This window comes from Triticum aestivum, chromosome 5A, assembly GCF_018294505.1.
Source record: "Triticum aestivum cultivar Chinese Spring chromosome 5A, IWGSC CS RefSeq v2.1, whole genome shotgun sequence".
In the NCBI taxonomy this organism is placed as follows: domain Eukaryota; kingdom Viridiplantae; phylum Streptophyta; class Magnoliopsida; order Poales; family Poaceae; genus Triticum; species Triticum aestivum.
Genome location: NC_057806.1, coordinates 41,772,710 through 41,797,105, shown reverse-complemented (window position 1 = coordinate 41,797,105; position 24,396 = coordinate 41,772,710). Strand labels below are relative to the sequence as shown.

The 24,396-nt window shown below is 47.5% G+C and overlaps 1 protein-coding gene across 1 annotated transcript; it reads right to left on the bottom strand.

Annotated features, from left to right (window-relative positions):
* Positions 1-8,275: 8,275 nt before the first annotated feature.
* Positions 8,276-22,311, bottom strand: LOC123101189 (wall-associated receptor kinase 5-like). The gene is made up of 4 exons (XM_044522757.1): positions 21,378-22,311; positions 16,346-16,390; positions 10,605-10,748; positions 8,276-9,477 (listed from the first exon to the last, which is right to left on the bottom strand). Exons 1-4 carry the CDS (start codon positions 22,309-22,311, stop codon positions 8,276-8,278), a joined length of 2,325 nt encoding a protein of 774 aa, XP_044378692.1.
* Positions 22,312-24,396: the final 2,085 nt, after the last annotated feature.

Sequence of the window (24,396 nt, the reverse complement as noted above, 5' to 3'; positions counted from 1 at the left end):
ATTCCCTTTGTCAATCGATATGTTACTTGCCCGAGATTCGATCGTCGGTATCCCAATACCTCGTTCAATCTTGTTACCGGCAAGTCACTTTACTCGTACCGTAATGCATGATCCCGTGACCAAACACTTGGTCACTTTGAGCTCATTATGATGATGCATTACTTGAGTGGGCCCAGTGATATCTCTCCGTCATACGGAGTGACAAATCCCAGTCTCGATCCATATAAAACAATAGATACTTTCGGAGATACCTGTAGTGCACCTTTATAGTCACCCAGTTACGTTGTGACGTTTGATACACCCAAAGCACTCCTACGGTATCCAGGAGTTATACGATCTCATGGTCGAAGGAAGAGATACTTTGACATTGCAAAAACTCTAGCAAACGAACTATACGATCTTGTGCTACGTTTAGGATTGGGTCTTGTCCATCACATCATTATCCTAATGATGTGATCCCGTTATCAATGACATCTAATGTCCATAGCCAGGAAACCATGACTATCTATTGATCAACGAGCTAGTCAACTAGAGGCTTACTAGGGACATGTTGGTGTCTGTTATTCACACATGTATTACGATTTCCGGATAACACAATTATAGCATGAATAAAGACAATTATCATGAACAAAGAAATATAATAATAATGCTTTTATTATTGCCTCTAGGGCATATTTCCAACAATGTAGTGTACGGTGAGTGCCCACATTATGAAGGAAGTTGTTCCAGATATTCAATGAAGAAATAAGCAACCATGTATTTGTCGGTGTTCTGGAAACGGGGGTCCCCAGACTTGCCTGCCTGCGGCCTGCGGCGTGGCTCAAAGGGGGCCCAGCACGGCCCATCTTCATCAACACAAGACTCAAGACCCTCGCGAGGGGCCAAGCCTCGCGGGGCGGACGACGCGGAGCTTCCTCAGGCGCGGCCTTATTAGGCTGGCTCACGAGGAGGCGGAGAGATCAAGGCGGGGTACCTCACGAGGAGCCCGTGACGCGACCCATGACGACTCAGGGCGCCAGGCGGGTGCCAGCCCGCGCAGCGTCCTTCTTTTCTCTTTGGTGCAAAGGGAGCAAGCGCAGCCGCGGAGTACCGAGGCATCAGGCAAAGGTTGCCATTTCGGTGCAACGAGACCAAGACCAGGAGGACTATGAGACCGAGGTCACCGTGGAGCCCAAGACGGCGTCATCACCAGAGCTTTGCGCAGGCGAAGACTACTTTTGTCAGGATAGCTGATACTTGTTGTCCCCCTTCAAATTAGCCCGCCATTGTTGGCTCCCTTCCTGCTCGATATTTGGGAAGAGGACCAGGGCCTCTATAAATAGGACCAGCCACCCACAGGATAGGGGGGATCGGATCAAAATCAGAGAGAGAGAGAGAGAGAGAGAAGGGTGACTGAACTCCTCCTAGCAGTTCATCGCCCCCGCCAAGAGCAGACCCTCGCGAGGCTGTTCTTCCTTGTATTGTTCATCTTCATCAGCCCCAAGAGGCAATCCACCCACCAAACACTAGAGTAGGGTATTACACCACAACGGTGGCCCGAACCAGTATAAACCTTGAGTCTCTTGTGTAGTTCTTTCAATAGTCTAGATCTTTGCGAGACGGAGAGGTAGAAGGCGTAATCTTCGCGCGCACCCCAGAGTTCGAACCTTAAGGGTCTTCCGAAACCCGAAATCCGACATTTGGCGCGCCAGGTAGGGGTGAGCTGGAGTTCGTCTTCCACTGCCCCGTTCTCCTCCGACCGTCGCGTCCATGTCCGACGCTCGTCGGGCCCGCGCCGAGCGCCGGGCCGCCATCGCTTCCGCGTCGCCCAGACGGCGCCCGTTGGCGGGCGTTCTCATCATTCCCCGTCACCCGCCATCAACGCCGCCACCGGCCCGGCGGGGGGCGAGCAGCAAGCGTCGTCTCAGCATCCATCCGTGTGGCAAGACGGCCGCACCGCTACTCCATCGCTCACACCAGCTGGTTCTTCGTCCTGCGCGCTCTGCGCGCCCTTGGAGGCTCGAGTTGTGCTCATCGCGGCAAACGAGCTACTGCGCTACCGTCCCGTCGACGACGTCTACGAAGAGTGGCTCGACCGCGTCGCCGAGCTCGTCCGCGCCACAGGGGGCTCCGGGGGCGTACCATCCGCCTCCTCTCCAAGAAGACGCCATGGCTCCAAGGCGCGTGGCCCCTGGGCGGAACCCGCTCCGTCAGGTGCCAGCGCAGCAAGAACGGATCTGCCAAGAAGTCCCTCGCCCGCAAGGAGCTGCCCGGGCGCTCCCTGCTCCGGCACGCCGCGACCCTGCTCCAGCTCCCGCATGCCAAGACCCCGCGCTGCTCCTAGCTGCAGCGCGTGGGGACCCTCAAGACCGAGCTCTCCACCAGCCGAAGCCTTTCGTGGCCACCGCAGGCTGCCGTGCCTACACCACCGAGCTGCGTAGTGTCGCATGGCCCGGCAAGTTCAAGCCAGACCTGCCTCCTCGTTACGACGGCACGACTGACCCTACAGAGTTCCTCCAGCTCTATGAGCTGGGCATCGAAGCTGCCAGCGGGGATGAGAAGGTCATGGCGAACTGGTTCCCCATGGCGCTCAAGGAAGGAGCTCGCACCTGGCTCCTGAATCTGGCTCCAGGCACGATCTCTTCCTGGGACCAGATGCGCACCCGCTTCATCGCCAACTTCCAAGGTACTCGCGACCGGCCACCCGCCGTGAGCGACATGCGCCGCATCAAGCAACAACCCGGAGAGACCCTGCAAAAGTACATCCAGCGCTTCAACAGCGCACGCCTCAAGATCCCCAAGGTGTCCGAGGAGGCCATCATCTTGGCCTTCTCCGATGGTGTGCGCGACGTCAAGATGAAGGAGGAGCTGGCGATGCATGAAGACCTGTGCACCTCCCTGGAGCTGTTCAACTTGGCGACCAAGTGTGCCAGGGCTGAGGAGGGACGCCTCTCCCTCCTCGAGCTGCCTGCCGCAGACCCAGAAGAGAAGAAGCCCAAGGCCAAGGACGTGAAGCGCAAGGGGGCTGCCGTGCTCGCGGCAGAACCAGACACCAAGCGGGGCAAAGATCTGCCTGAGTCCTCCAGGGGCAGCCGGTACTGTGTGTACCACGACCTCCACACCCACAACACCAACGAATGCCAAGAACTCTGCGCCGTGCGGGAAGGAAGGATCGGCCGTCGTCCCGACCGCGCCGATCGGGGCTACGACCGAGGAGGAGGAAGAAACGCAGGACGTTGGGAAGACCGCGGCCCGCGCCAAGGGTGGCGCGATCAACCTCGCGAGGATCGCTGGCGAGACCTGCCTCGCGAGGGGGACTGGAGGGATCAGCCTCGTGAGGATCGCCCACAGGGCAACGCAGGCCTCCCTCCACTGCCGCCTGAGCCAAGGAGGAACGAGGACCGCCATCAAGACGAAGGGGCTGGGGGCTTCCAGGAGCCACGCGCAATCGCCTGCATCCTGGGCGGAGCTCAAGCCCCAGCCTCCCAACGCATCTTCAACCAGTTTGCCCACGAAGTGAATGCAGTCCTTCCTAGGCTTGAAGCAACGCGCCCTCTCAGGTGGTCGGCATGCGCCATCACATTCAGCTCAGCGGATCAACTCAAGTGTGCGGCCACAGCCGGAGTCCTCCCGATGCTTTGCTCCCCAGTCATCAGCAATGTACTGGTCACCAGGACCCTCATCGATGGTGGGGCAGGGCTCAACGTCCTGTCCGTGGAAACGTTCAACAATCTCCAAGTGTCCTACGACCAGCTTCAGCCAACCAAGCCCTTCTCCGGAGTCACCGACGGCTCCACGGTCCCGATTGGGCAGGTCCGCCTCCCAGTCACCTTCGGGGCACGCAACAACTACCGCACCGAGCTCATCGACTTCGACGTCGCCCACATCCGTCTGCCGTATAACGCCATCCTCGGGTACCCAGCGCTGGCCAAGTTCATGGCCATAACTCACCATGGCTACAACGTCCTCAAGATGCCAGGAAGTGGCGGAGTCATCACGGTGCCCTGTGAAGAGAAGGATGCAGTGTGTTTCCTGGAGCGAGCCTTTCAGGCCACGTCACTGGAAGACCCGAAACGCGGAAGCAGGAGGCTTCCCGAGACCACCCCCAAGAAGAAGAAGACATCGTCCGGACCGGCCCCTCGGGAGGCGGGTCCCTCAGGGCCCGCATCTGCCCAGGGGGAACCTCCTTCCATCGCATAGGAAAGCGCGCCCGGCGCCCTCCTCAGGCAGGGCTCGGGGGCTCTCCCCTGGAGGGCCACCGACCTGGCCAGGGTCACGAGGGAGGCGCTTGGGCACCACATGGAGGCGTGTTTCGAAGCACGTTTCCCTCAAGAAGGAGCAAGGCAAGGAAGGTCAGACCCGCAGGAGTTCATCGACAAGGCCATTCAAGAACTACAGGAATCAAGAATCATGAGGGGTTGCCGCCATCTACCGGCTGTGGCTCCCCCATCCAGGCGAGGATGGTGGGCTGCGCGTCTGCATCGACGTACCAGGGCTCAACCAAGTCGCTACGATGGAGCGCCTCTGGCCCTCGCGAGTGGGGCACTGCGGGGGTCTGCCCCACAGCTACGTTCGCATGCCTTACGGCCTGCCGAGCGCGGTTGCTACGTGCCAGCGCCTCATGAGGGGCATCATGGAGGCTCAAGAAGACAGGCGTTCCGCAGCCTTGGCGGAGATGGAGATGATTCGCAAAGAGCTACCAGTGCCTCTAGAGCCTCCCGTGGCCCCTGAGCCTGGGGGCTTGTGAGGATCGGCTTCCGCAGCCCACCGAGTCTGCTGCACCAACACCCCTTCGCCCTCGACACCTTCAGGTGACATCTTACAAGTTTCATTTCTAGCTGGGAGCGCCCTCCAGGGCTGCATCGTTCCCAGGCCGCGTGGGTCCATCCCTGCGGTATGTACCCCTTTTATTTCATGGCGTTAGCTTGCTTTGTTGGGGGCGCCCCTCGGGCTGCATCATCCCCAAGTCGCTCGGGCCCGACCCAGCGATGTCTACCTTCCCAGCGTCTATTTGAATGAATCCCCTCCTTCGCGGCTAACGTGTTTGATCTAGTTGCCTGCTCAACTGACGCCAACTAACGGAATTGCTCCCATAACGGCACGACGCTTGCGCATGGATCCGTCCCTGCAACACCGACAAACCTGAATGGCTGAGCTCTGGCCGCGGCAGCCCCGCATGGCGCCACCTCGTCAAGCCTCCAGTGCCTCACCTCCCCTCGGAAGCAACTAACGGCAGACTGATAATTGTCATGGCAACCTCTTCTCCCTTCTATGATGAGTTTACAGGATCCCCTAAGGGAGTTGCGCCAGGCGAGGCCCTCGCGGCATTCCTTTCACTCTTGTCCGCGTGAACCGCTTGCACATTAAAGGGGGGATGCTTGAGCATCGCGACTCAGGGCTCCTACTGGCTCTCCAGCCCTCACCCTCTGGCCTTGACCACGGCATCGCGACCTGGCATACCAGCGACGGCTGAGACTAGCTCGAGGGCTGGGACCCGAGGATGTAGAGCAGAAAGGGGAGCAAAGGCGGGGGAGAAGGGGCACGCGAGGACCTCGCCGAGTGATTCCGCTCCTGCCGATGCGCGGACCCGACGACACACCAGGAATACTCCCCGACTCTCGAGATAAGTCACCGCCCGAAAGCACCGGCTATCGTAGCACTACCCCCGCACCTAATGCAATTCCGTGTCAGCGACGCCGCTCTCCTTTCTCGCCGAGCGACGGCTGCTTGGGCGCCAAAGGGGACCTCCTGAGCATCGCGACTCAGGGGCTCTTACCGGACCCCGGGTCGCTCACATCATGGCCTTGACCACGGCATCGCAACCTAGCATACCAGCGACGGCTCACGCCGCCTTGGGACTGGGACCTTTCGACACAGAGCACCAAGCCCTCGCGAGGTTCGAAAGGGTGAACTGAGCTAAGACGGAATCAGCAACTCGCACAGCTCTACAGCAAGGGTTATGTATTAACAAACGAGATTACAGGCACCTTACAAGCCCCCATGGGGCGCATTTTGATTCCTCGCAGGGAACGGATCCTAAGGGATGCTAACTGCACGCGCTCCTGCAAAAGATGCCATCGCCAATAGTGGGCCGTCAAGCGCCGGCGCCAACCCCATCCAGATCAGAGTCGGCGACGGCCAGACGAGCCCGCCCTGCTCCAGGAGCGGCGCCGGCTCGTGGGCTCGTAGCTGTCGTCACTCATCTCCGGAGTCGCGAAGATCTTGCTGGAGTCGCTGGATCCTCCGGCGCCTCCGTCGCCTGCAGAGCCGCCAAGGGAGCGGTCGACGGGCCTAGCCCTCACCATGGCGAGGTCCTGGCCACCTCTCCCGGGGCAACACTCTAGCCGGCACCCATTCGCGTCGAAGACCTTGAAGAACATCACCGAAGCGCCATCGTACTCCAAGTGGACCGCGAAGACGCCCCTTACCCTGCAAACCCGAGTGATGTCTCTCTAGCCACGAGTCATGTAGACCTCGCCCGGGGCAACGACCACGACCTCTGCCTCGGTCGCAAGGGTGCTGCAGCCGGCATGCTGCAGCCAGAGCTCCAGGGGCTCCCCCTGCGGGATGATGGAGGCGAAGAAGGGAGGCAGGCGGATCCAATACTAGAGAGGAATGGCGATGTGGAGCACGAACTCTTGGGAGGAGCCCTCGGCGTGGACCCCTGGAGGAACAACCCACACCTTCGTGACCTGTCGGTGCCGATGACGGTGCTGACTACGGGGATCGGCATCGACCCCTTCGAGGCCCTCGATGTGGGCATACAAGGGAAGCGGGAACCCCGGCGGAGCCCGCTCGCACCGAGGCCTCGACACCACCTGACGGTCCTCCTCGTCCCGGCCGCGAAGAGCGAGCCGTTTCTTCGGCGGGAGCGGGTCTGGTCCCTCTCGAGGGGCCTTTCCCTTCTCCGCTGCAGAGAACCGGCGAATCGGAGCCATCGCGGCAAGACGGAGCAAGGATCGAGAAGAAGGAGAAGCAAGGAGGGATGGACTGGAAGGGCACGCGCAGTTCTGTACTTATAGCCGGCGAAGGCCAACCGCCGGCCTCCACGATCGCAGGTAATCATGACACGATTTGCATGCAGGGACTTGTCCAACCCGCGCGATCACCGAGGCGTCGTGGGGAAGTGGAGACGCCCACATCCCATCAACCGCCACGCCGCGCCCAAGGCTGCAGGCTGTTAGGGCCCGCGGTGCTTCGCCCTTGCCCTTTCGCCTCTCAGCACGGCCAAGTCCGGGCACGCCTTGGGCCCGGGGGCTACTGTCGGCGTTCTGGGAACGGGGGTCCCCAGACTTGCCTGCCTGCGGCCTGCGACGTGGCTCAAAGGGGGCCCAGCACGGCCCATCTTCATCAACACAAGACTCAAGACCCTCGCGAGGGGCCAAGCCTCGCGGGGCGGACGACGCGGAGCTTCCTCAGGCGCGGCCTCATCAGGCTGGCTCACGAGGAGGCGGAGAGATCAAGGCGGGGTACCTCACGAGGAGCCCGTGACGCAAGCCATGACGACTCAGGGCGTCAGGCGGGTGCCAGCCCGCGCAGCGTCCTCCTTTCCTCTTTGGTGCAAAGGGAGCAAGCGCAGCCGCGGAGTACCGAGGCATCAGGCAAAGGTTGCCATTTCGGTGCAACGAGACCAAGACCAGGAGGACTACGAGATGGAGGTCATCGTGGAGCCCAAGACGGCGTCATCACCAGAGCTTTGCGCAGGCGAAGACTACTTTTGTCAGGATAGCTGATACTTGCTGTCCCCCTTCAAATTAGCCCGCCATTGTTGGCTCCCTTCCCGCTCGATATTTGGGAAGAGGACCAGGGCCTCTATAAATAGGACCAGCCATCCACAGGGTAAGGGGGATCCGATCGAAATCAGAGAGAGAGAAGGGTGACTGAACTCCTCCTAGCAGTTCATCGCCCCCGCCAAGAGCAGACCCTCGCGAGGCTGTTCTTTCTTGTATTGTTCATCTTCATCAACCCCAAGAGGCAATCCACCCACCAAACACTGGAGTAGGGTATTACACCACAACGGTGGCCCAAACCAGTATAAACCTTGAGTCTCTTGTGCAGTTCTTTCAGTAGTCTAGATCTTTGCGAGACGGAGAGGTAGAAGGCGTAATCTTTGCGCGCACCCCAAAGTTTGAACCTTAAGGGTCTGCCGGAACCCGAAATCCGACAGTATTGATAGATTTTGCTTAAATTCATAACATTAAGGCAACAACAAATTAAAGCACATAGTGCCTAAACATGCTCAACACACGTGCATGTTATATATAGAAGATCTTTCACATGTAAACTGTAAGCAAGACTATCGAGGGTAGCTCGCGGACAACACGAACTCTTCTTCTTGACTATATTGTCTGCTCGTTTTCTCTAAGCTTGTACTTCTTCTTGGTGATGTATACCTCATTGCTGAATAACTCCCCTCATATGTTCCATCCTGAACCCGAAAACGCTCTTTGGGTCCTTGAAGTGCTTCTAGTGTCATCTCCACTGACCTCATGGTTGGTCGCTCCTCTGCCCTTAGCTTTGTGCACGACATAGCTAGAGAAGCTACCACTTCAGCTTGGCTACCTCCCTCCTCCATTACCTGTGGATCTAGTATGTCTACCAATTTTCCTTTTGCAAGTAGTTCAACAAATTGTGCAACTAGCCCATCACCTGAGGAGGATCTACGTGTAATTGGCATCTTCCTCGTAAGCAACTCAACGAGAATAACTCCGAAGCTATAAACATCACTTTTTTCTGTTAGCCTGCCACAATAAAAGTATGTAGGATCTAAATATCCTAACATTCCCTGCACCACAGTTGTAATTGTTGTTTTATCTCTAGGAATGTACCTTGAAGCTCCAAAGTCACACACCTTCGCTGTCAAAGCATCATCAAGAAGTATATTGGTGGACTTGATATCTCTGTGTATTATGGGGACAGAAAGGCCTGAATGAAGGTAAGAAAGGGCTCTACCAATTTCTAATGCAATCCTTAATATTTCTTGCCAAGGTAGTGATCTTAGTGGTTTCTTGTGAAGATAATCACATAGGGTTCCATTGGAAATGAACTCATAAGCCAACAAAGGGACTTCTGTCTCGAGACAACATCCAAAAAGCTTTACAATGTTCCTATGATTGATTTGTGAGAGTATGGAAACTTCATTTATAAACTCATTAATCTCACTCTTGACCTCAATATTTGACCTTTTGATTGCAACAACATGCAAGTCTGATAAAATTCCTTTATATACAGTACCATGCCCTCCACCACCAAGCTTACGAGTTGGATGAAACTTGTTTGTGGCTTTTTCTAGCTCCCTTAAAGGGATGATCATCCGCTCTGCAATATCTGACCTATGAGATACCAATTTTTGCAACAATTGTCCACGATTTTGATTGAAGAACTTTTGTCTCAACTTTTGTTCCTTTTGATTCTTAAGCTTGCGGATTATTATCTTTGTGGTGAGAAGCAAAATTAGAATAGTTGGGCCACTAGAAACTGATAGGCCAATGATTAAACCTGCAAAAAATAGAATGATTGACACGTAATTAGGGTCTATGGTGACATAACTCAACAATAGTTAAATGAATAGATATGAGGTTGGACCTAGGGTTTGAAGTCTTGGTAAGGGGAGAGGTATCACCCAATTGAATGAAAAATCAACTAACTACACATGATTCAAATTTCAAAAGGATCAAAATCTAACACAAAAAATGTCTCAAATCTAAGTGACCCAACTAATAGGAGGGATAAATATTTAACCCATGTAAGTCCGCTAACCAACCACTAACCAATATCCCATATGAGTCGCATGAGAAAGGATGCAGATAAGATTATGTGTAACGAGAGAGAATGTTGGCTTCTATTTCAAACTTTTGGAATGTATTTATCTATTATTACTAATGTAAAAAACATATATTTTCATTTCATATTTAATCGTACATATATTCTAATAATTTTATTATTATTATTCCTTCTATGCAACCTAAAAAAATTCTTACTGATAGAGTCCTTTTCTTCTCTATAAAATGGTGGCATTCCATGCTTATATAATTGTGGCTTCAAACTAGTTTATATAGGGATTGTTTCCACTTGAAATATTATATTTTTTAATCTAGATTTCTTAGCAGAAATCTGAATTTTATCTGCACCGCATAAATGTTTTTTGCTTATTGTTCATGCAACATACTCTATTTTTATTATTCATGAGCTAATACATAGAACTAACTATGATAATATTGTTTTCATTGAAGACAACAAGAGGGGGTTGCTAAATACGGTTGAGAAGGAACAATGTCTTTTCACCTACTTCTTCCATTTCCAAAATGTTAGTATCTTTATGATTTCAAAGATATATACTTTACTAAGTTTGACCAAACCTGTAAAAATATAGCAACATCTATGACACAAAATATAGACATATTGACAACATATGTCAAAACTGGTCTAATGAAGCTGCTTCATCCTTGAAGATGTTGGTATATTTTATATAGAATCGATTAGGCTTAAAGATGTTTTACTTAGAACAAACCTAAAAATAACTTTTTGGAAAAGGAGGAATTACTAATTTTTAAAATGGGGTGCTTGATCCAAGATAGTTTATATACATGTTGATCCTATTGAAAGTAAGAAGCAATGGTGCCCACCTGTGTTTATAGACTTGACACAACCATGCTTTTTGCTGGCATTTCCTTCGTGTCCTTTTGAGCACGTGCACTCGAAAGATCCATCCTTGTTGGTACACTTGCCGAAGCATGGATATAATTCTGGCTTCTTACACTCGTTGATATCTACATTAGACAGGAAAGCATTAAGCCAAGTTGACCATGCCAATCTATATCTTGGTTGACAGAAGGCAACATGCATGGCTGAAAGCTTGTTGTGATAAAAAACCTTCATCATGCTCCACCACAAAGTAGATTTATTAGTAGATGCACATGTAAACACATGGGTTCCGGTGGGAGTCAGATGTATGTGTTCGTGTGTAGGTTAAATATAAGAAAAGAGATGAGTCAATTCTGAATAGCACCTCGGGAAACTTGTCAACCTATCGGTGTCTATAATACGTGTTTAATATTTTTTTGCAGGAGAGAGAGAGAGAGAGAGAGAGAGAGAATTTCTAGTACTTCAAAGAGAAGAAAGGCACTTTCGCTCTCGGACGCGGAGTTTCTGCACTCGAGCTCAAATGAGCTCGGGTGAACAGTAAAATCAAAACTAAATCAAAAAAAATTAAAAAAATCCAAAATTTTTTTGGAGAAACATTGACAAAAGTTCTAAGTGCTTGCAAAAATTCGCCATGAAATCACATTTCTAGAAGGCGTGGCAAAAAAAACAAAATCAGTACTCTGAAAAAGCTACTTTCAAAAGCATTTAGGAGCACTGAATTTGTTTTTTTTTTTGCCACGCTTTACAGGAATGTGATTTCATGATGAATTTTTGCAAGCACTTAGAACTTTTGTCAATGTTTCTCCCAAAAAAAATTTGGAATTTTTTGATTTTTTTTTGATTTTTTTTGGATTTTACTGTTCACCGAGCTCAAATGAGCTCGGGAGCAGAAAGGCACTTTCGCTCTCAGTATTCATCCTTCGTCTAAGTTTCCTACTCCCTCTTTCTCTTTCGAAATTTGCCTTCCTTCTTTGACTTTTTCCACACATTTTACCTTAAAATGGCTCAACTGCCCCACCTCTTATTGACTTGCCATATGATTATGATTCCATGGTAAGCCAATAAATGTTTTCCAAATAAAATTCTTTCGTTACAGGATCACATAAATATGGGCATGTAAATCATGAGCTAATGTACTATGAATATTAATACTCTCACTGCAACACACATACAATTATCTAGTTGAGACAAAAAGGCACAATAAAGATTTAATTATAAAAATTGGGGGCGAGTGAGAAGTTCTTATTTCTTGTCAGTGTGTTAGAGCCATATGATTATGATCCGATGGGGAAAAGTAAAAATATTTAGAAATTGACGCCCTTTAAAAAAGAAAAGGTAAATCCTAACGCGACCCAACGTCATTCGAGCATTAGCAAAGCAAATAAATAATTGATTTAGTCCTTAGAACATGAGGCAAACGTTGGTGCTAAGTAAACTTTTTAGTCTTGGAGTCTGGTTTAAACGCTGGATTGAGAGAGGCTAATGAAAATACACCTAGAGTTCCAGTTGAAGGGTGACTCTCAAACAATTAAAAAAATAGCAGGACCATTCTAAAGCCATGTAGAGCTGCTCCACAAGTTATGTTTCCGATTCTATGTAAGATATCTAACCCCATGTATCATGTGGTCACAACTTATGTTGATTTGACGCTGGAAGGTGAGAAAATTTGAGAGTTGAGTTGAGTTGCATCATGTTTAGGTTTCTTAGCACCGACTTGGTCGGGACCTTACAACAATCTAACCAATTCCCAATAAATATGGCCTCCAAAATTTCTAACAGCGCTCTCCAAATATTTTGGAGGTTGAAAGGCAATGATCAAAGTCAAATTCCCCAAACTTGAGTCCTCAAATGAATTACCCTTATGTTCTTCTATTTGTGTGCATATAAAATCTATCCTAATTCAATCACATCAAAGAAATTCAAACTCTTCATCTTTTGATATCAAACAATTCAGTAAAATTTCAAATCAATAGGTTCATGGAAATTAAATTCAAATTTAAACAAAATAAGAAGGTATGGTTGCAAAAAATAACCTAATAAAATAAATAATCTGAAGACAACAGATAATCCGATGAAGCAAATACTCCAAATTAACTAATAATTAGGATTGAATGAATGTAAGCACACTATCTGCCATGTAATTTCCAATGATGTTAATTGGGATATTCACGAAGCTCGTCATGAGATCTCGGGTCTTCAGTCATCCGGTACACCTCAAGGAAAACCTAAATGTGGTATGGGTTCCTACGAGGTTTGACACTTTGGCCAACATAGCCTTAGTCCTAGTCCACTGTTGATACGTCTCGAATGTATCTATAATTTTTATTGTTAAATGCTATTATGTTATCATTTTTATATACTTTTTATAGCATTTTATATTATTTTTATGGACTAACTTATTATTTAAGTACCCAGTGTTAGTTCCTATTTTTATGCTTATTTTTAGTTTTGCAAGAAATCAATATCTACGGAGTTCAAAATACATTGTGGATTTAACATTATTTTTTTGGGGCCACAAGATACATTGGAAGCTTCGGGAGACGAGACAAGAAGCAGCCACATGGACACGTGGTGCGGCTAGGGGTGGCCACGCCAGCTATCCATGTGGGGCCCATGGGAACCGGCTTGAACCGATTCCATCTCCATAAATTCCTATAAATACGAAAACCATCTGTCATTCCTCTAGAAGAATTTCCTCGCCATGCAAGCCTTTGTTTCGAAGAGATCCCATCTAAAGCCCTGTTCCGAAGTTCTGCCGGAGGGGAAAGCCATTGTCGGAGGCCTCTTTATCAACCTTGCTGCCTCCGTAACCATGTGTGAGTAGTTCCTTTAGGACCTATGGGTCCATAGTAGTAGCTAGATGGTTATGTCTCTCCTTTTCGATCTTCAATACCATGTTTCGCTTTCTCCATGTGCGATTGGGATCAATTTGATGTAATCCTACAGTGTGTTTGTTGGGACATGATGAATTATGATATCATGATCAGATTATTCTTTAAATCCAATTGAATATTTTGAAGTTTCTTTGCTTTATAATTAAGTAGCTATGTATGCTTTCCGATCTACTTGTCTTCTCTGGCCAAGAGTGATGAGTAGTTCTTCAGAAGGAGTGGTGCATAGTAGCGGGTTCAATCTTGCGATGTATTGTATCCCAATGATAGAATGGGGACAAAACACATATTGTATTGTTGCTACTAAGGATAAAACGACGGGGTATAACCCTATTGCTAGATTTCTTTTTGTCTACATTATGTCTTGCTTATTGTAGTACTTTGTTTCTTATAAACTTAATGTTTTGAGATGCATGCTGGATAGCGGGCTTGGGGTAGAGTATTAATAGTAGACGCTAGTAAGTTTAATGGTCTACTTATCACAGACGTAATGTCTATATGAGATTATGCCATTAATGATCATAGTCATAAAGATTGCTTTTTCTTGTCAATTTTAACTGTAATTTCTTACCATGCCATTTTCTTGAGATAGATACGTCTAGTGAACCTATGGGCCCCGGGTCCATTCTCCATTAATACTTTCTAATAAGAAATTGCCTCTTCATTTGCTTTTAGTATTTGCCATTTCACTATACCATTATTTATCCATATGTTTGCTCTTAATCTTGTAACTAACAAGACAAGGGTCTTGACAACCCCCTTGCCAAGTTGAGTGCAAGTATTTTATTTTTTCGTGTGGAGGTACTACTTATGTTGTTAGCTGGTTAACTCTTGCTGGTTCGATTAAACCTTGGTTCTTAACTGAGGGAAATACTTTGGTTAGTGATACATCACTCTTCCTCTTTAGGGAAGCCCAACAACTCGTACTATAGTAGCAACTATGCATCCCACTCCTTCTCGATGACCATTTCTAGAATCACACAACATGCCACAATCTTTCCCAAGGTATTCTTGTCCCAGAAGCGAGCAAGACCCCGAACAATTGCAAACTAAGCTCCCAACACCCCAAATGCTCCGCCAATATCCTTCTCCACTCATTCTTGACACTTGGCAAAGAGTTTATTTTTCTTACCTTGATGACTTGAAATTGTCTAGAAAAATGTTGACCATGAAGAATAGGTGCCATGGGTGAGATAGTAGCCTTGGTCATAATCATGCCCATTGACATTGAAGTTGCATGTCAGAGCATCACCACTTTCTAGCCTAGCAAAAAGATTAGATACCTACAAGACATTGATGTCATGATGAGAGCCATGATGCCAAAGTAGCAAGGGTGAATCTACAAGTCATCAGAGGAAACCACTTCCTGGATAAAAGTTGGATCCTGGCAAGGTGTGGTGAATTGTCCATGACATGCAGGGACATTCTTCCGGCTCCAACACATGCAGTCAATGCTCCCAAGCATATTTGGTCAGCCTCATACTTCACCTGTTGCTAAAAGTCTTGATGTCTCATCAGCATTGGGTGCCCCAAAATACTCTGTTGTGTAGACCATGATTGCAACCTCAGAAAACGGTCTCATGCTCTTAGGTATTGTATCTTCGACAATTTAAAGATACTCATTGGTCAAATATGCAGGAGTGCCATACGCAACCACCTAGAGTGTCGTGGCCAGCTTTTGGGAACTAGTAAATCCCATCAACCTAACTACATTTCTTCGTTGCGCGGAGAATGTTTCAATAGCTTACATGCAATGGCGGAGGCAGGGAGAGGTTTATAAGTGGTGGGAGAAGGTTGTAGGTGGCAGATGGCGGCCCAGGCTGCTGTGCCAAGCGAACGGTTGCTAGAACTGAACCTGGAGCTTGTTACTCACGGGAGTTAGCTCGGGTGCGAGAGATGTAGCATAGGTAGAAGCTAGATGGCACAAAATATGGAATTGGCGATGAAGGATTGTCGGTGCATGACTCTGGCCTCCTCGACAAGTTGGGGAATGAAGGACTGGTGGCAGGGACAGCCCCACATCGGGATCTTATGATAAGGTCATGGCAGTGGTTGGGCAAAATGGTAGGAAGCTCACATTGGGGGAACCACGGTGTGTGTACAGACAGGAATGGGACGGCTGTGGTGAGTGCTGCCAGTCGACCCCGGATAGAGGCCAAAGGTGGAAGCAAACGGTCCTCAAATGTTCCTATCCACATACGCCTCATAGTTGACGGGCATGCCATATCATTGATACAATAACACGGAAGAACTTGAAATAAATTTAGAAAATATACGAGCACCTAAGACTACATGAGTTTGTCAATGTGTTGAAAAAATTATATTGACATATAGAAGTGTTGCTAGAAGGATGCAGAGGTTATATAGGATGGGCATATCATGGTCGGCTTCTCTATTCTGGTGACATGTCAAACAACCGAGCTATGACCCTGCAGACCTCGTCTTCCTCCCACTTTCCATCACCCGTAGAGTAACCATCAACAGAATCTCCTCATCTTCCTCATCAAATGAATCAACATCAAGATCATCCAACAATGGTGAATCATCAAAAAAAACTCCTCAACCATGTTGGCATCCAGATAAATAGTGAATCATATGGCCTTTGTATGAATCTACAAGATGCTACGCTACTAAATCAAACAAATTTGAGGCAAATATATCTTGAAGAAAGTCATCAAACACCCTTATTGTCCAGGTCATCGTTGGTCGAATGCAATGGTGGGGGCAGGGAGAGGTTCGTAAGTGGCGATATAAGGTTGTAGGTTGCACACAGCGGCATGAGCCGCTCTGCCAAACGAACGGTTGCTAGAACTGAATCTGGAGCTTGTCACCCACAGGAGTTAGGTCAGGTATGAGAGATGTAGCACAGGTAGACGCTAGATGGCATGAAAGATGGAATTGGCGATGGCGCATGGTCCGTGCGTGACTTTGGCCTCCTCAACAAGTCGGGGAACGGAGGACTGGTGGCAGAGACAGTCCCACATCGAGATCTTGTCATGCGGTCATGGCGGTGGTTGGGCTGATGGTAGGAAGATCGCATGGGGGAACCATGGTGTCTGGTACGGACGGGAATGGATCAGTCATGGCGAGTGCTGCCAATCGACGCCGGTACAAAGGTCAAAGGTGGAAGCAAATGGTCCTCAAATGTTCCTCTCTACATACGCCTCATAGTTGACACGCATGCCATATCGCTGATACAATAGTGCGGAAGAACCTGTAATAAATCCAGAAAATATGCGAGCACCTAAGACTACATGACTTCGTCAATGTGCTAAAACAATTATACTGACATCTAGAACCGTTGCTGGAAGAGACACAGAGGTTATATAGGATGAGCATATCAGGGCCGACTTCTCTGTTATGGTGGCATGTCAAAGGACCGAGCTATAACCCTGCACAACTCGCCTTTCTCCCACTTTCCATCATTCATGGAGTAACCATCAACATAATCTCCTCGTCAAATGAATCAACATCAAGATCCACTACAACAAGAACACCCATATAACAACGCATGTCTAGCAACGGTGATGAGATGATGTGTTGTTTTGGTCAACCTCCCACTTCCCTCACTTATCCCTCGCTTGGCGCTAACCTCCGGCGCCCCGTTGCCTTAGAAAACTCTAACCTCCCCGTTTCCTAAAAATAATCCCCGTACCTATTTCCACCTTATTCTATACCACGCCATCTCTCTATCCCCCGATTCCTCTCACCCAAACACCACACCGCCGCTCCTGACCGGTTCTGGCTAGCTCCGGCGCCCTCCCAACCGCGCCATCAGTCATCACCCGGCTGCGTTGGTCTCCTCGGATCCTCCGCCGCCGCGGCATCCTCCGCGCCCCTGAACATGCTCCTACAGCAACCCTAGTCAGCATGGGCACTGCTCCTGCGCCTCCTCTGGTTCATAGGCCCGCTACCTCGGTGTCTCCGCATAAGTTGCCTCTGTGTCTCCACATACGCTGCTGCCGGATCGCCTTCGACTGTCCTGCTCTACCTCGGCTACCGCCTCCCACACCGACGGTTCATGAAGAATCTGTATGTGTTATGCACCCAAGCAGTAGACAGGTGATCTTCATAACCTCCTTAGTACTTCAATACGACTAATGGAGAAGATTTTGTATTTTAATTTGGAGGATGCAGTGGTCGTTACAGCAATGATTGTCCTGATCTATATTTTTATATGTAGCTGAGTATTTTTTTTCATCTAGCTTGGTTTATGCTCTGAAGAAATGGTTCAGACTTCAGACCAAGTGTGCAGTCTCCACAAATAGATTTACTCGAGACAAAAGGCATGGCCCTTTTATCTACAGAAGTAAATTCTAGCAGGGGGTTAGATATTAGGGTCCAGTCTTTGCTTTCTATCAAGTGAATGTCCATTACGCCACAGTAACCACCAAAGATCCATCGGCCAAACAACTCTAAATGACCCAACTTCTTGGCATCGATAGATCACACACTGAACTACCTCATGTATCACTGTGTTTTCCCAGTATGTTAGGTTTGTACGGGTTGCATTTGACACCATTGGCACTCAATGGTTTCGATACATGAATTTATAAGGCCAGGCCACATCCTGTCAGGTGGCGGGCTTTCATAAACCTCTCTTAAATACTGGTTTTGCCTGAAGAGGGATTCCTTTTTTCCCCTATTTTCACTATTAATTGCAGGTGGAATTGTATAGGCAAAGAGTACGAGAAAGCTGAACCATTATATCTAGAAGCAATTGAAATCCTGGAGCAATCATTTGAACCTATTGATATACTGTACTGTAAGTTTGAGATTAGATTTCTTTTCCATATTATTGTTCAGTATTTTCTGATTCAGTTCATTTTGACATATGGCTATTTTTTAGGGTTAAATTGGACCAGATAGTGGGATACTGGGATGCATAGGATATATGTTTCCAATACATGGTGTGTGATGCATCTATGCCTGCTCGGTGTGTACTGTTGCTGATGAGTGGAAGAATGGCGCACACTTGTGTCAGCAGAGAACTAAATATTATATCCTCATCATTCCAGCGTACACTTGTCAATTCTTATGATATTTCATATAAATTCCCAATGTTAACTCGTTCTGCACAAAACACGTTTTACATACCTCTTGTAGCGTTGGAACAACTTCGTGTAATCTTGGACAATACTATCATATTCAGAACAGGTTTGATCAAGCTCGGACATGTTATGAGGTACCTGTCGTTACCTCTAAATATTTTCAGCTTCTAATTTTATTTTGTAATTGTTTTATGCTATATACGGTTCGAAAAGTGTTTAAGTGAATAATAAAGTTAGATATTTCGTCTAAAGAAATGTGTTCAACTGAACTGTCATATAATAGCTCAGTTGGACTCTCCCCTATTGTTCTGAGAGAAATTTGTACCAGTTAGCAGGCAATAGTTTGTACGGACTGAATATATCATAACAATATCACTTTCGGTTGCTTACGCTTAATATGTAGTTCATTTATTTTGCTGGGAGCAATGATGGGGCCATCGTTCATTTATCTTTGCAAACCTGAATTATTCACAATCTTATTCTAACTTTGATATTTTGTGAACATTACCTAGAGCAAGGAAAATCAAACATAGGAATCAAATGTTTCCTTAAAGAAACATAGCATCATTATATGTCATACAATTCTTAAAGAAACATAGCATCCGAACATTGCATTCTCATGTGGAAACTCATCTATGTTGTACGAAGGCATTAACACAGTGGCCATTTTTTTATCTTGCTGTCATGATCACTAATTTAAGCATCTCTACTTGTTTTAGTTTTGTTGTGACCATGTGGAGCATAAATGCTACAGACTGCTTGTGGAATAAAATCTTGAAAGGTTTTCTTTTCCACTGTACTTTTCAATCGAATAATTTAATCCGTTTTTCTATGATTTATGCAAGTTCTATTTAGTTTAAACTTGTTTCTTGTATGTCAGAACATGATTATTTTTTAAGGGGGGTACCTCGTTTCTTACTAATTAGTATCCTCCCTTTATGGTTTATCTGAACTGAACTGACATACAGCAGGTTTGTTCATAAGAAATCAACGATTGAAGTTTTTGTCAGATGCGGGGTAGTACTTTACTGCGTATAGTGCTGCTAATGTCAAGGCATTCAACCACTCTATGGTGCCCTCCTTCAAATTTGACTTCTCTGTTAACCTATTTTCTCATACTTTTTTTCTTCTTGTAGATTGCAAAGATAAACTGATGATACATGGCCCAAGTTTCAATTGCAAGGTTACGAAAGAGGCTACTAGATTGCAAAGATAAATAGAATGTCATTGTATTGATCGATGTTTCAAACATTATAGTTGATTGCAAGCTCGAGAATTGGGCTACTATTAGATAGTTTCACCTCTTGTAACCTTTGGATCATGGTCTTTGTAATGCAACATATTTGATTTAATATATGAGACATTTTTGTTTATTATACTGTTGCTTCTATGCACTATCCCCATAATACTGGAAGGCAATATGTAAAATACCATTACTTGTTCATGCAATCTAGCAAAGCTTCTAATCATATCAACGATGTGTTATGTTATCGTTTTTTGCAGGGCAGCAACACATGCGAACTGTTGTTAGGGCCCAACTCTATATGTTGCTCTCTAACAACGCTTCTACGGGCCGTTTACCAACGCATGTATATATGTTGTTGTAGACCCTTGCAATGCCACCAACGGCAACACATATTAATCCGTTGGTGTAGACACTAGCAACACATGTATGGACATAGAACAACACATCGATGTGTTGCTGAAGGGGGTTCCTGTTGTAGTGATCGTACAACGATGGTGAATCATCAAAAAAAACTCCTCAGCCATGTTGGCATACAGACAAATAGTGAATCATATAGCATATGCATGAATCTACAAGATACTACACTACTAAATCGAACAAATTTGAGGAAAATATACCTTGGGGCAAATCGTTGAAACGTTGATTGTCGAGGTTATAGTTGGCCAAATGCAAGAGCGGAAGCCGAGAGAGGTTCATAATTGGTGGGAGAATGGTTATAGGTGGCACACGGTGGCCCGGGCTGCTCTGCCGAGCGAACAGTTGCTAGAACTGAATCTGGAGCTTGTCACCCACGGGATTTAGCTCGGGTGTGAGAGATGTAGCATAGGTAGAAGCTAGATGGCACTAAAGATGGAATTGGCAATGATGGATGGCCAGTGCATGACTCTAGCCTCCTCGACAAGTCAGGGAACGGAGGACTGGTGGCAGAGACAGCCCCACATCGAGATCTTATGATGAGGTCATGGCGGTGGTAGGGCAGATGGTAGGATGCTCACATTGGGGGAACCATGGTGTGTGGTACGGACCGGAATGGGTCAGCCATGGTGAGTACTGCCAATTGACGTTGGTACAAAGGTCAGAGGTGGAAGAAAATGGTTCTCAAATGTTCCTCTTCACATATGCCTAGTTCACGGGCATGCCATATAGCAGATAAAATAGCGCGGACGAACCTGAAATAAATCTAGGAAATGTGCGAGCACCTAAGACTTGAACTCGGGTTGATTGGTTTAGTTCGCCGGGTGTCAATATTCTCTTCACCAACCTTCAAACACGGAGCCTATGTGTTGTTTTTGTAGCACGCTCCAAATATTACAGGTATGGAGGGTTGGTTAGGAACCTGGTAGAGTGGCTTTTTAAGCCAAAAACTTCAAATTGGAAGATTTTATAGAGTTGGGGTAAAAATCAGGAAGGCCACCTCGAATTTCATGCGTAGCCTACGCATAGCGTAGATTTATATTTTAAATAAACATTTGACAAAATTATATGAATATTTTCATTATTGGACCATCATGGCTTTTCCATAGCTACTCCACTAGTGAGAAGAGAATGTACTAGAGTTGCTGTTACCTGTGCATCCATCGATAAGGTATGGGGTGCCCTCATAGCCGTTCGAGCATTTGCAGATGTACCCCTTCCCGTTGGTGGAATTCGCGCAGTCGCTGTGCTTGCTCACGCAAGCGTATTCTCGCGTCTTGACCGCCTGGGGGCACCACATGGAGTTACTGCGGTTGCGGATGGCCCAGTCCAGCCAAAGCGGCATGCTCCATCGCTTGTCCGGGTCCGGCTCCGGTTTCCTCTTCAGATGGGCAGTCTCGAAGACGTAGCCATTCTTCTCCACGATGAAGGCGTAGTCGCAGGGGCGCGTGGAGTCGACGCGCGTGCGCGACCATTTCTCGAACCACATCTTGGTGTTGTTTAGCAACCGCGAGATGTTGACGTGGCAGCATCCGATGCTGTTGCACCTGCGGTCCCGCGCGTCCTGGGCGCTATTGCAATAGGCAACGCACCCACTGGAGTAGGGGTCGCTCGTCGCGTGCCGGAATCGGGACCTCCGCGGCCTACTGGCGGCGTAGATGAGGGTGTCGCAGCCCAAAACAAAGAGCTCGTTGGCGGTGTTGGAGATGCGGTAAACGCGCCACTTGTTGAATGTCAGCTTGCCGTCGAAGCGGGCGGTCACCTTGCGGGCAGTGTCGACGCACTCGTGCGCCACAGGCAGCATCACCCGGACCTGCGCCCTCGGCGTCACGTTCAGGTTCAACACGCGCACGGGCTCGGCGGGGGTGTGGCCCTTGAAGGTGACATCCGGCAGAAACGGCGTCGTGTTCCTGTCGCAGGCGATCTCGAAGCCGGGACGGAAGCAGCCGGCGCCGATGCCGAACGGGTAGGGGACGACGAGGTCGCCGCATCGCGCCTGGCAGTCTGGCTTCAGCACCAAGGCGCTAGAGGCCGATGCAGCTAATGGCAGTAGCATTAGCACCAACATCCATGCCATCGGCGACATTGTTCGTTCAATATGGTGGTTAAGCCACCGCACATTCTCCTTCTCTTAAATACAACGGCGAGCCCATGCACTTACCACTGGGCGTCCTTGAATTGAAAATTGTAGTAGTGGCATTTCTGAACTTGTGGGAAAACCGAAAACAACTACACGCACTCCACCCGAAAATCTAACTGGTCTTGTTCATTAATTAATTTACGATCTAATTCATCACTCTACTTGGCCGGCAGCAGGGGCAATGGCCGGCAACAATACATTTCTAATCTATGTGTGACCTCGTTGCCTAATTAAACGGAAGCATTCAAACAGTCAAAGGTAATTTGGTCCGTAAACACATCTTAACAAACCAGGACGGCAGGCCAAGGCGAACGTTTCTACGGAGTTTACACATTGGCTGACGAAGGCTACTGTGCGTAGCATGATAGCAGCCTCACAATTTTCATGCCTCGCGATGTCTGCAACACTAGTGCAAATCAAGTCAAGGTAAGCACTAAACGTTAATCCGTCCCAGATGTTGTTTACTAGAAGGGTTGGGCATGCTTTGCTGCACCGCTGGTGTTGCTGAGATTTTGAAAAAAAAATACTCATTTTGTTTTAAAATATATGGTGTATTATTTTTTTGAAAAGTTTAGCCTCTTTAAGTTTGATCAAATTTATGAATAAATATATCAAAATTCGTAATATCAAAGTGGTGTTATTAGATTCATCATGAAATAAATTTCCATAATTTTTTGGCTTAATATTGTGGGTGATATTTTTGGCTCTAAACTTGGTCAATCCAAAGAACTAATACCCCTTGTATTTTGGACCTGATGAAATATCTAGTTTGGCGGATGGGGAGACGATGGAGTGTGTTTTATGTTTATTTATAATGCGATTATTTGGTGGGTCTTTCATGGTGTGATTATGTGTTATGCGCTAATCAACTCATATTTTTATGGGTAAATTCTTGTGTCGGTGGCCACATGCATGTATTGATGCTATAGTATCATCACATGGTGGCATTTCTTTTTTCTAGGTGGTAAGAAGGTGCACGGGGTTGATATGTTTTTCTAGCGGCTGGTGTTGATTGATTTGAAAAAATCGTTGGCTCGATAAAAATTGTAACCAAATATAAAATTGAATATCTCAATTGAATTAAAAAAGCTTCAAAATTAGAGAATATGGTGAATTAAAATAATTAAATAGGAGAGCTCCTTGAGAAATTATTGATCCGGTCAAAATCAGATGACCGAGTTCTAAACTAAAGATCTCAATAAATTATGAGGACTTAAAAATTAAGAAGCATAGTGTATGGTATCACTATTAGAAAAATGGCCTAATGTGAAGCACATTAGTGCCGGTTCGTGTTAAACCTTTAGTACCGGTTTGTGCCACTATACTTCTTATGGATGGTACAGAAAGGTGGGTATTTTTAACCGTTGGTATCCATTTACTCTGTCGGGTGGAGGATATGAAAAAACATCGTACACTTTGACGGGTATGTGTACGAATGAGGGGGGTAGGGTAATGGGGTGTCTCCATCTGTATTCAAACCTGTCGGGTGTCATTCCTAATTCCTACCTATGAACTAAAGGGGCCTAAGCGAATCTCCAACGTGGACTTCAAAACACCCGCAAATCGGACTGACGTGTCCGGACGATGCAAGTCATTCAACATGGTGCCTCATCGGCATGCGGACGATGCAAGTCATCGAACATGGTGGCCCATCGGCATGCGGACGCATCCGCATGTCCGAAACCCTATAAAGTGGACGCAAATCAGAGGGAGATTTGTGGGAGTCTGGACGTCCGCCATGTACGCGCCCAACCACAACGTCTCCCTAAAACCCTCTTTGCCCGAAAAATCCTCTCTGTGCGAAGCGGCTGCCGCGCATGAAGGAAATATGCCCTAGAGGCAATAATAAAGTTGTTATTTATATTTCCTTATATCATGATAAATATTTATTATTCATGGTAGAATTGTATTGACCGGAAACTTAGTACATGTGTGAATACATAGACAAACAGAGTGTCACTAGTATGCCTCTACTTGACTAGCTCGTTAATCAAAGATGGTTAAGTTTCCTAGCCATGGACAAAGAGTTGT